General features: G+C 45.9%; 1 protein-coding gene across 1 annotated transcript in view; it reads left to right on the top strand.

The window, feature by feature from the left end:
• The first annotated feature begins 11,262 nt into the window (after nt 1-11,262).
• Nucleotides 11,263-13,160, top strand: part of wdr4 (WD repeat domain 4) — a 111,625-nt gene continuing 109,727 nt past the window's right edge. Inside the window, exons 1-2 of the mRNA XM_088315642.1 lie at nt 11,263-11,497; nt 11,818-12,224. Of these exons, the coding sequence (XP_088171768.1) occupies nt 11,263-11,497; nt 11,818-12,224 (642 nt within the window). The remainder of the gene's footprint in view (nt 11,498-11,817; nt 12,225-13,160) is intronic.

Here is a 13,160-nt window from a genome sequence, read left to right as displayed (position 1 = left end):
AAAGGGTAGACTGCTAGGAGCCACCAGCATGACTTTTGTTGTCCCGGCATGAAAGTCCATTGTTTCAGAGGTGTCTCGTTCACACCTCCTTTGTTGCAGCCTTGATCCAATCTTCCTGCATTCCTCTCCTGAGGGTCTTGTCATTAGCATGGTCCAAACTTCGGTTACACTTAAAGGAGTTCATACATTTGACTATTAAAGGAATATGAGTTTGAGCTTAACATAGTTCATTAGATGTTGCTGCATCCAGTGTATGAAAGTGTGAGACTGTAAAGTGCTGAGCGTGTGACTGGTGGAGCGGAACGGTGTGTGGGGTGCGAGAATGTGCAAGAATGGAATGTTTTAGAAGCAGACGGTGCTGAGCGAGACGGGATGACTCGGGGGTCAGTGGATGAAGGAGCAGCCATCAAAGGATCACACGCAGGAGGAGCCACGGGATTTGGCGGGTGTCACGAATGGTGAATTGTTCAGCCTACATTGACCATGATGCTTTGCGTGCGTGAGAGCGCGTATGGGAACTGTCGCGATGTGTGCATGGCAGACGTTAAATAAAGGCTAACTGTGTTTGCACTGCTAGCGGGAGTCGAGCCTCATTGTTACTATCGTAACTCTGATTCGCGCGTACAACATAACGCCACATGGTGTCAGAAGTAAACGCTTTTGAAGGGGAAGGAAAAGAAGCGTGAAAGACGACGTTTGTGCATCGCCATGGCAAGGTTTTCACCTCCCGACGCGCTGGACTTCACGAAGCCGGCGGCGTGGCCTGACTGCAGACAGAGATTTTCCCGGTACAGAGTCGCTACTAAACTAATGGAGGAGGATGAGTCGGTGCAGGTCAGTGCGCTGATTTATGCAATGGGAGCAGAGGCTGAGCACATATTCAAGTCTTTCACGTTCGACACCGAAGCAGATGCAGAAAAATATGAAACAGTGTTAGCAAAGTTTGACGCCCATTTCATCCCGAAAAGGAACGTCATTTATGAAAGAGCTAAGTTCCACTCCAGAGTGCAACAGCCTGGTGAAAACGTGGAAGTGTTGATCAGACAACTCTATGAGCTCACTGAAAATTGTGACTTTGGTGCCCAAAAGGAAGAACAAATGAGAGATAGATTGGTCATAGGAATTTGTGACAAACAACTGTCTCAAAAGCTGCAAATGAAGCAAGATTTGACCCTACGTAGTGCAATAGAGATGGCGAGACACTATGAGCTAATTAAAGGACAGAACCTACAACATGGATCGTCAGATAATGTGGATGAAGTAAAGTCCTTCCAACACAAAGGGAAGCGAAACTATAATAAAAGCGTGGCTAAAGCTGGCAGGCTAAAAAGAGATAAAACCAAAGATGGAAAGTGTGGAAAATGTAACAGAGAACACAGTGAGACCGACGAATGCCCAGCTAAAGGAAGGAGATGCAACAAGTGCAAGAAGGTGGGACATTTTACAATTGTTTGTTACACAAAGAGTGTGCGAGAGATAATAGAAAATACAGATAACTGTAAAAGTGATGAAGAGGAGTCTGTCTTCCTCGGCTCACTCACTGAAAACAAAGCAAATGTGAACAAAGTGATAACAGAGGATGAACCACCATGGCACACAGTACTGAGCATATGCAACACTCCAGTGACATTTAAAATAGACTCGGGAGCTGATACATCAGTCATCACGGAGGCTACTTACAATAGCCTAGCTAAAAAACCCCAGCTAAACCCAGTGAGAACATCTCTAGGAAGTCCAGGCGGCATGGTCGCTACCAGGGGACAGTTTATTGCCAAAACCCAAGCTGAGATCCAGAACAAGCTGCGGGACTGTCACTTTAGAGTAGTTGTTGTAAAATCCAGTGGAGAGAATCTGCTTGGTCGTGCAGTGGCTACCAAATTGGGCCTGATTAAAAGACTGAACGAAATCAATGACGTGTACGGTGAACTAGGAACCTTAAAGGGAGATCCCATGAGGATAGTGCTTAAAAAGGGAGCAAAGCCATACAGTCTGGCCACACCTCGTCGTGTTCCGGTCCCACTACTTCCCAAAGTAGAGGAAGAACTAAAACGCATGGAATCCATGGGGATTATCGAAAAAGTGACTCAGCCAACGCCATGGTGCGCACCGATGGTCCCAGTCGTCAAAAAGACCAAAAGTCTCAGAATCTGCGTCGACTTGAAGAAGCTCAATGAAAGCGTTGAACGAGAACGCTTCATTCTGCCCACAATTGATGACCTCCTCCCCAAGCTAGCAGGGAGTACAGTCTTCTCAAGCCTGGATGCGGCCAGCGGTTTCTGGCAGATTCCATTGGATAAAGAGTCCGCTCTGCTGACAACCTTTATCACCCCCCTGGGAAGGTACTGCTTCAGGAGGATGCCGTTCGGCATCACTTCAGCACCCGAAATATTTCAGAGGAAAATGTCTGAATTACTACAAGGGCATGAGGGTGTGATATGCTATATGGATGACATCCTGGTCAGCGGAGAAAGCAAACAACAGCACGACGTGAGACTCAGAAAGGTGATGGAAACCATAGAGAAGTCGGGTCTAAAGCTCAACAAAGACAAGTGCAAGCTATCTCGACCAGTATTGGACTTCTTAGGACAAGTTGTGAGCAAAGATGGCATCAAACCCAATCCAGCGAGAGTTGCTGCGATCACAAACATGAGCGCCCCGGAGAACGTCCCAGAACTACGTCGGTTCCTAGGGATGGTGAACGATGTAGGTCGCTATGTATCCGACCTGTCCACCCGACTCCAACCTTTGAATGACCTTCTCAAGACCGAGAGAGCGTGGATTTGGGGTCCCCGACAAGAAAGTGCTTTCAAAGATGTGAAAACTCAGATCTGTTCTGCACCAGTGTTGGCCTACTTTGATCCTCAGAGACCGACAGTGGTTAGCTCAGATGCTAGCAGCTACGGCCTAGGTGGCTTATTGATGCAGGAGCACGACGGGAAGCTTCGGCCTGTGTCTTTCTGTTCTCGGACGCTAACGGACGCTGAGAGGAAATACGCCCAAATCGAAAAAGAATGCCTGGCTGGTGTCTGGGCATCCGAGCGCTTCTATCAGTACTTGTGTGGATTAGAGTCATACCAGCTTTACACAGATCACAAGCCACTGGTCACACTAATCAACTCAAAGGACCTTGATGCTACGCCCCTCCGCTGCCAGCGCCTCCTGATCCGACTGATGCGATTCAACCCTACCGCCGTGTACGTACCGGGGAAGAACCTCGTTGCTGCCGACGCCCTGTCAAGGTGCCCATTGCAGACCACTGAAACCAGTGACCTGGAAGGAGAGATACAGGCCTATGTGGATGCTATAGAGGAGAGCATAGGGGTGAGGAGGCCAATCCTGGACCAAATCAAAGAGAAAACGGAAACGGACAGTGAGTTGCAGCGTGTCCTCAACTATGTTAAAAACGGCTGGCCAGACAGCATCAAAACTACAGCCATCCCAGCCAAGCGATACTTTCACGAGCGTGGAACACTGAGTGAACTTAACGGAGTCCTGCTCCGCGGCAATCAGATCGTCATCCCAGGTAGCATGCGTGACTACATGATTCAAAAGATCCACCATGGTCACCAGGGACTAACAAAGTGTAGACAGCGCTATAATAATGCTATCTGGTGGCCAGGCATAGCCAGCGACGTGAAGGAACTTATACAGTCCTGCCAACATTGCAACATCATCCGACCCAGTCAGAACCGTGAACCCTTAATCACCACACCACTTTCAGACCTGCCTTGGCAGAAAATAGCAGCCGATCTCTGTGAGTACAAAGGTCGAAACTACCTTGTCATAATCGACTACTATTCAAGGTGGCTGGAAATCCTCAATCTACCTAGAACAAACAGTGAAACCGTGATTGGAAAGATGAAAAGCACCTTTATAATAATAATATTGCCTTTATTAGTCCCACAATGGGGAAATTCGAGATTCGAACCCAGGCCTCCTGGGGAGACTGGGTCCTGAACGCGGCGCCTTAGACCACTCGGCCATCCTGGCAGCCGGTTCGGCATTCCTGAGGAAGTCCGGACTGACAATGGCCCTCAGTTTTCTGCGGAGCTGTTCAAGAACTTTGCTGAAAGGTATGATTTCCAACATATCACGTCCAGCCCGCATTTCCCCCAAAGTAACAGCATGGCGGAACGTGGAGTGAAAACAGCTAAGAGCATTGTGAAACAGGAAGACCCTCATCTTGCACTCCTGTGCTACCGCTCCACGCCAACTGGACCTACACGAGAAAGTCCTGCCAAGCTCATACAAGGTAGAAACCTGCGCACAACCCTACCAACGCTGAAGGAAAATCTAAAACCAGCCTGGCCCGACTTAGAGAGAGTGAGGAGGAATGACGAGCAAGCCAAGCAGACCTACGAAAGGTTCTACAACCGCAGATACTCAGCAAAATCACTACCTCCTCTCGCCAGTGGAGATCAGGTACGTCTCAAGATCGACGGAGAGAAAACATGGACGACGACAGCTGTTGTACAGCAAGAGGAGAAGACGCCACGGTCCTTTACCATGCAAACAGGCCGAGGTGACACTCCGAGAAGGAACCGCAGGAACATCCAGCAGGTCAACAAAGAGACTGTAGCAAAACCACCAGCTGCTCCACTAGAACCGGTATTGATCGAAGCGGATTCGGAGACTGTGGAGTGTAGTCCAGCAGCAGGCCCTAGCGGTCCCGTAGTCACCAGAAGCGGGAGAGTTGTGAAGCCTAACAGCCGGTATATTATTTAGATGGAAATGGATGACACACAGGGCAGAATAATCCCTGTTCCTTTCCATGGGGATTATGACAGTCTACTCATTACCCCAAGTTAGGTCGAATGGTGTGTAGTTCATAATAAATACACCGACATTTGTTGTTTACTGTTGTTATTATTGAAAGAACAAAGAGACTTTGATATATATATATTCTGTGTTCATTGAATAGAGACAAACATTGGGGATGTTTGATTTAAGAGGGGAGGTGTCACGAATGGTGAATTGTTCAGCCTACATTGACCATGATGCTTTGCGTGCGTGAGAGCGCGTATGGGAACTGTCGCGATGTGTGCATGGCAGACGTTAAATAAAGGCTAACTGTGTTTGCACTGCTAGCGGGAGTCGAGCCTCATTGTTACTATCGTAACTCTGATTCGCGCGTACAACATAACGCCACAGCGGGGAAGAAAGACCAATAAGAGCAAGCTAAAGTTCACTGCAGGATACACATATCCAATAGAATCATGCCAGGATGCCTTTGTCTTTGTGTCATTTACATATTGTATAGTATGAATCACTACTGGGCAACTCGGAAAAAGTTCTGTTCTGTTCTGTTGGTGGCAAGAGAGGTGTAGAGTTGTATTGAGAGGGATCCGAGACCCAGGCGAATATGTAGTAAATCTGTGTATTGGGAATAAATCCACTCGTGCGTGAAAATGCCGGCTTCCTGATACCTTTCTATTGCAGAACGAGCGCGCATATTGTTGGATGAGTGAGAGTTGGGTGAAGTCGCAAATTGGAGTCAGATTACTAATTTGAGTTTACATTGGTTTAAAATTAAATTCTAACATTGATTTAAAGCTAAATTCCAACAATGAGAACATTTGAACGTTGTGTGGAAGCAAAGGTGCAAAACGAGGACTGCTTATTCTATTTGGAACAATACACAAGGGGCCAGCCTATAGAATTGGTTCATAGCTGCCAACACCCACCACCGGACAGAGCCAATGATGCAGCCAAAAACCTTATTAAAAATGTTGGTAATGAATTGAAAATCACAGCCTATGTGAATAAAATTACACAATATATACTATACACTGTGCTTGGCCGAATTTTGCAATGCAATGCAAGAACTGTGATATTTGGACAAGCTCAATATGCCAGCAAACAGGAAACTAATAACGCAGAAGCTTCCTTATAAGCTCAGAGAGCGTTGGACAGAAAGGGCTTGCCCCATCTATGAAACCCAAGGTCACAGGGCAGGTTTCAAGGACATTGTAAGATTTGTTGAATATCAAGTCAAGATCATTTCGGATCCAATCTTTGGTGATATCCAAAACACCCCAATTGACACAAACAGAAGCAACAGAACTCAAGCAAGCAAGGCATACTTGCAGTAAAAATCACAATTCATGAGAAACACTTTTGCCACTGCTGTTTTTGTCTAATGAAGAAGCTGTGGGTGCAAACAACAGAAATGTACCAACTCAAACACAATGTGCACTGCCTACAACTGCAAACAATCGCTGTTTGTATTGTACCTGACAATTAACACTGGATCAATGTTCAGAATTGAAAAGGAAATCTCATAGAGAGAAACTGGACTTTCTTAAGGCAAAAAGGAGTGTGCTTTGGCTGCCTGCACACAGTGCACATGAGCAAGGACTGGAGTAACCGCATATCTTGCGTAGTACGCAACCAAAATCACCCCAGTGTTCTCCATATTGAAAAAAGGGAAAGAGGTGAAGAGGAAAAGCAGTCAAAGGAACAGGCACAGGCAGCACCAGTGAGTGACACAGTTGTTTCCACGGGGGCGGGGGCGGCAGCAGTAATGGCATTCTGTCAATCTTACATGTCAATGTCAAGTGTACAAAAGGAAACAAAGTGGTTCACACCTACGCTTTTTTAGATCCAGAGAGTACTGATACTTTCTGCTCCGAAAGTTGAAAAGAAAAACTAAACCTGAAATGTAAAAGAACCAAAATTCATATACGAACTATGACCGGGGATGTCGATTGTGGCTATGTAAAGCCCTTTGAGACTGTCTGTGATTGAGGGCTATACAAATAAAATTGACTTGACTTGACTTGACCCACAACACCACTATGCCAAGTTACATGATTGAAGGCTTAGAAATTTGTGGTCTGACAAACAACCATTATTCTCAGCTTTCTAGCACATTCACACAGAAACAAATGCCAGTTTAATCAGTGAAGAGGAGCTAAAGAAATGGTCTTATCTTAAGGATGCCCACGTTTCTCATATCAATGCCAATGTTGATTTGTTGATTGGCACAACTCAAAGGTAATGGAACCATGGGAGGTGGTCAACAGTCGCGGCGAGGGACCGTATGCTGTCAGAACTCTTCTTGGCTGGGTTATTAATTGGCCTCTAGAAGGAAACAGTGCAACACAGTGAGAGAATGGCCACCCTCCTACACTTGTTAATAGGATCAGTGTTGACCGACTCCAACAGTTGTTGATAAATCAATACAATCAGGATTTCAATTAAACATCTTCGAATGACAAAGTGGAGATGTCAGTAAATGAAAGGAGATTTATTGAAATAATGGAAAGTTCAGTCCAATTTAAAGATGGTCATTACATGACAAACCTGCCTTTTAAGGATCAAAATGTAAAAATGCCAAATAACATTTCCGTTGCCAAGTAACATGTTAGATCACTCAAAAGAAGACTTCAGAAGGATAAAAGTTTTCACAAGGAATATTCAACTTTCCGATCTGATGTCATTGGAAAGGGGTTCGCAGAAATAGTTCCAAAGGAACAATTTGTCACGATCCGTGCTCCTTGTTGCAGCGGTGTGGGCGTGGTCGACGGCGCGTTGCCCGGAGACGCGGCCACGAGCGGGGCGAGCTCACGAGACGCTCAGCTGTAACTCATCACCCCATTGATTACTGACTATATAAGCCTCCGACACGCACTTCCGCGTGTCGGATTAGTGCTGACCCAACTTGCTCTCGCCATTGTGCCATTGCTATAGTTTTGCCAACCTTGTTCCTTGTGTTTGTCGTGATTGCTTGTTTGCTTGTTTGTTCTACAGCTACGTTTCGGCTCGCTTTCTGTTTTCGATGTTTGGACTTAACCTTACCCTTTTGAGGAAGGACATTTTCGTTTTCGGGTTCCTTGCGTTGCAAGCTCTTTTTGTTAGTCGTTTTGGTTCCCCTGGGGGAAGATCTTTCCCCCGGCGTTTTTCGTTCGTGTCTACCGACGCCAGTAAATATAGATCCTCTATTTTCCCCGACAGCCCCCCATTGTGCCTGTCGCCTGTTCATTGCCTACTGTCGGTCACAATAAACTTTGTTAACAACTCATTTTCCCTTGTCCGCTATTCAAGAATCCACCAACACCGCTTTCCAGCCCCGGCTGGGAAGCGGTCGTCACACAATTAGAGTGTGCTGAAGGGAAATTTTGGTATCGACCTCACCATGGAGTTTATCATCTTCAGAAGGGTAACGTTCGTGTGGTGTTTGAATGTGGGGAAGAATTTGAAGGTACCTCGCTAAATAGCCAGCTCCTACAAGGCCCAAATCTGACCAGCTTATTGTTAGAGGTTCTGACACGGTTCAGACAGGAACCCGTAGCGATCAATGTTTCATCAGGTAAAAGTGGATCCGGAACATTTGGATTTTTTGAGATTGACAATATTGCATGACTGTTCACCTGTTCAGACCAGTGTCCTCTCCTAGTTGTGCATGTAATGTAATAAGAAAAAACGCAGAAGATAATGTACACAACTTTCCAGAAGAAGTGAAGGACACAGTCAAAAGCAATTTTTACGCGGATCATCTACTGAAAAGCCTACCATCGGAAGTAGAAGCTATGGTTATGGTCCAAAACCTCAAAGCTATCTGCCGCACCGGAGGTTTCTGTCACATACGCTGTAAATGAAAATGCTTTGCAGCTGTGTGGAGACACCCCCCCGGCAGCAGTACGCGTTACGGCAGTAGGATTCACGTGCCAAGCTCCTGTCAATACCACCTGTGACACTCAATAAAGAGACTAAACGAATAACCTTGACTCGGATCATTCTACATGGTGCCAGGAGTGCGATCACTTGCAGAAAAGAAGAATTCGTCATGGCAAAGTTTATAATCCCCGGCAAGTTTTTCGTTCGATAAACCAACGGAATGGCCGGACTGGAAGCAACGTTTAGAGCGGTTCAGACTCGCCATGAAGTTGGACAAGGATGACGGGAGAGTCCAGGTGAGCTGCCTAATATATGCCATGGGCAATGAGGCAGAAAATATATATAAATCATTCACGTTCGCCGAATAGGGCTAGTGAGATGACTTCAGCGTCGTGGTGAAAAAGTTTGATGACTTTTTTTCCCATGGAGGAACCTTACACATGAGAGGGCATGTTTCCACCAATGTATCCAGCGGCCAAGTGAGAAGGCTTCATAACGACCCTGTTACGGAACACTGCGAATTCGGCGTGAATAGGGAGGAAAATATCCACGACCATATCGTCGCTGGACAAGTAAGCCTGCAAGGAGATTCTACGGCGCAAGTGCACGACGTACAACGCGAACGAGGAAGAAGTAACTGGAAGCAAAAGGGCAAGTCACAAGGAAATAAATGGAGAGGAAGTGACACAAAAGAAAAGAAATGGGGAGGAAATTATGAAAATCGTGGAAGGTGTGGAAAAGCACAACATAGCAAAGGTGATAAATGTCCTGCAATGAGATCTACTTGTAACTACTGCAAGAAAATTGGCCAATGGGCTAAGATGTGCCACAGAAAGTCTGTTAATAAAATTTATGAGACTGAACAGACAGACCAGGCATCCTTTTACCTAACTTCTGTGCACAGTGCAGAGGAAAAAGAACAGTGGACAGTGCAGCTTGAGGTAGATTTCACACTTATGGAGTTTAAAATAGACACCGGAGCAGATGTCAGTGCACTGAGTGAGGATTCATTCAGGAAACTCACCCCACCACGAGCCCTGATACCAGCCAAAATTTCCCTCGACAGCCCAGGAGGTGGGTTATCGTGTTTGGGTCGCATCAAGGCCACGGTTTGCTACAAGGGAAAGAAATATCCATTGGAAGCATATGTATCGCGCGGCCCAACTGTCAGTAACCTACTGAGCAGATCGCTGTCAGTAAAAATGAACCTAGTACGATGAGTGGATGAAGTGACACATGCCATTCCAACAAGCTTTTGGTGAGCATGGTACTCTAAAAACTGAGCCTGTCAAAATCCATTTGAAGGATGATTCTACACCACATGTTGTGCACACGGCCCGGTCCAGAAAAGCTAGAAGCCATCTGCCAGGTAGTGCAAAAAAAAACCCGAAACAGGTTTTTTTTTTTAATTTTTTTTTTTTGGTTGTACCCTTGGGACGCAGCAAGATGACGAGGATTTCTTTGTAATAAAACACTGTTTTATTCAACAAGCGGAACTAAAAAAAACGAACAATAAAAGAGGTGGAAGTCAGTTCTGTGGTCGCAGGGCCTACGTTGAGTGGGATTTGGACTCCCCTTAAAAAAAGGGGAATGGGCATGTGATTCTGCCACCGATCTAACGGACACTGCACTCCACACTAAAAACAAATTAAAAGCGCGTCAAACCCACACGAAAGATAAAACCACTGCACTCATTGAAAGGTGACAGATGAAAACTACTAAAACCCCCACCCGAGCTGTGGGTCGCCGACCTACTTTTAATAAAAAAAAAAAAAAAAAAAAAAAAAAACTCAGTGGATAAAACTACACGGTAAAATAAGCAAGCCCTACACTAAAACGAATAAAACCTACGTCGCCCCCTACCCTGCTGTCCAGCTGTCAAGCGTCATCATGATGGGATTGGGGGGAATGGTGATCAGTCGACTTTGCGGAGATTCGCCTCTCCGGGTCCGGTGCCTAATAGGACAGTTTCTTTTGGGGAGGTGGGGAGCGTGATGTACCGTCATTGGACGTCCCTTCCTGTTGACTGGGGCGTGCCGCTGGCGAGCGTTGTGAGAGGCGGGCATTCACTGGCGAGCGTCGTGAGAGGCGGGCGTCCGCACAGCAGTCAGCCTTTCAGAACATCAAAGAGATGCTTACACCTGCACTAGTTCTTGCCTTCTATGATGTCACTCGACCCACTGCTGTGTCATTGGACGCGAGCAGCTCTGGCCTGGGAGGGGTTTTCCTCCAGCTCCATGGAGAAACATGGAAGCCAGTAGCAAACTGTTCCAGGTTTCTCACAGAAGCTGAAACACACTATGCGCGGATCGAGAAGGAATGCCTGGCCAGCATGTGGGCATGTGAAAAATTTGATGAATACCTCTGTGGCATGGATCAGTTTAGGCTCGAGACGGACCAAAAACCATTGGTGCCACTTGCCAACAGCCGAAGCCGAGACAATGTTCCTGTAAGCTGCCAGCGCCTATTGATGAGACTCTTGAGGTACAACGCAAAAGCAGAATATGTGCCTGGGAAGACCCTCATCGTGGCAGACTCTCTCGTGATTCTCAAGCGCATGTAATGCACAGTGCGGACACGCATGAAGATGTGGCCTGCTATGTAGCTACAGTGTTGCCTAGTGTTCCAGCATCTCCAGCAAAGATGGCGAGCATCAGAGAGGCCACAGCAACTGATAGTGAACTGCAGGAGGTTGCCAAATTCATCAGGTCAGGCTGGCCAGAGTATAGCAGGAAAGTACTGATACTGATTAGAGACTACACAAAAGTGAAAAATGAGCTATCAGAAGCCAGTGGAATCATAATAAGAGGAACCAGGATTGTAGTTCCAAGGGAATTGAGGGCAGAGATCTTACAAAGGATACATGAGGGACATCAAGGTCTGTCAAAGTGCTGAGAAAGGGCTAAAACGTCAGTATGGTGGCCTGGACTCTCTAAATAACTCAAGACCATGGTGGAGTCATGCCAGACTTGAACATGAAAAAATGTGCTATCTTGTGGTCTCAGACTACTATTCGCGGTTCCTGGAAATACTGCACCTGCCAACAACCACCACTTCTTAAGTCATACAAAGACTGAAAGCAACTTTTGCTAGATTTGGCATCTCGGACGAGGTGGTGAGTGACAATGGACCTCTGTTTTCAAGCATGGAGTTCCGTCAATTAGCTGAACAGCTTGACTTTACTCATGTCACGTCCAGCCCCACATCACCCTCAGGTTAATGGCCACGCAGAGCGAGCAGTACAGATCGCAAAGAGGATTCTCAGGCAGAGGGACCCATTGTTGGCACTTATGGCCTATAGGTCAACTCCATGCACCACTACAGGGGCCAGCCTTGTGGAACTGCTAATGGCTAGGAAGACAACGCTGCCTACTTTGGAGACAAACCGACAACCTAAATGGTCCACAGACTGGCTGTCAAACAAAAGGACGCTAAAGAGAAGGCTAAGCAAACTTTTTACTACAATCTGTAGACATGGAGCCAGGCACCTGCCTGTCCTTCATTCAGGCGACAAGGTCTACACAAAATTGGACAACGAGAAGGCTTGGAAGACGCCGGGAGTCATCCTGAAGGAAGCTGTCACACCAAGATCTTACCTTGTCGATGTGAGTAGTGGACCAGTATTGCGTTGAAATAGACTCAATCTCCAAGCGTGACCATCTCCTCGATCGACAACGACTGTCCAAACTGCCGCCTCTGAGGGTGAAGGATATAATTTCCAATCCACAAATGTCACCACCCCAGAGACAGCACCCCCTGAACCAAGTGAAATTGCTAACTCAACACAGAGTCATACGCCACAACCGGTAATCACGAGATCTGGACGTGTCAGCAAGCCTGTCATGAGACTTAACCTGTAGGCATAGGTGTCCAGTTTAAACCTAGAGCTTAAAAGAAACATCAGACAATGGCCTTTTGGAAAAAAAAAACTGAAAAAAAGGGGAAAAATGGAACCTTGTTGTGATATAAATGTTCAGGTTTGAGTGTTGGAACAATTTGTCTAGTTAGGAATATGATCAGATATCTAAAATGCTGAGATATATAGTTGAATGATATTTGTAGGTTAGTATATTATGTATAAATTGTATTAAAAAGGAAAAAAGATCAGATTTAAGTTTGAAAGATTGCTGTTCAGAGTAGCAAATTGATGTTTTGTGACAACCGCTGTTCCAGATTATTTCAGGATGAATTGTTAATGAGATTAACTGAGAAAAAGGGTGATGTGACATATGCTATAAATGAAAATGCTTCGGAGCTGTGTGGGGACAGAAGCAATCCAATTTTGCGATAGGCTTTGGTGGGAAATTATCTGATTGGCTGTTTCAGTCACGTGCAAAGATGTGCACGGGGCTTGGCAGGAACAAGGGAAATGAAGCAGGGAAGTGAGAACAAAGGCAGAGAGTGAAATTTGCAGCATGGTGGCCTTTTTTTTTTTTTTAAACGGTTGTGAAGATAAGCAGTACAGAAAATTGAAGATGATATTAATTAAAAATAATTATGAAAAAATCCTAAAGCTGTTTGAACACTGTTGTATTAATTGT

The sequence above is a fragment of the Idiotropiscis lumnitzeri genome, chromosome 14, assembly GCF_059441095.1.
Source record: "Idiotropiscis lumnitzeri isolate Australia: NSW breed Sydney's pygmy pipehorse chromosome 14, RoL_Ilum_1.0, whole genome shotgun sequence".
NCBI classification, from domain to species: domain Eukaryota; kingdom Metazoa; phylum Chordata; class Actinopteri; order Syngnathiformes; family Syngnathidae; genus Idiotropiscis; species Idiotropiscis lumnitzeri.
The sequence above is the reverse complement of the archived record's forward strand: the minus strand, read 5'-3'. Positions and strand labels throughout refer to the sequence as shown.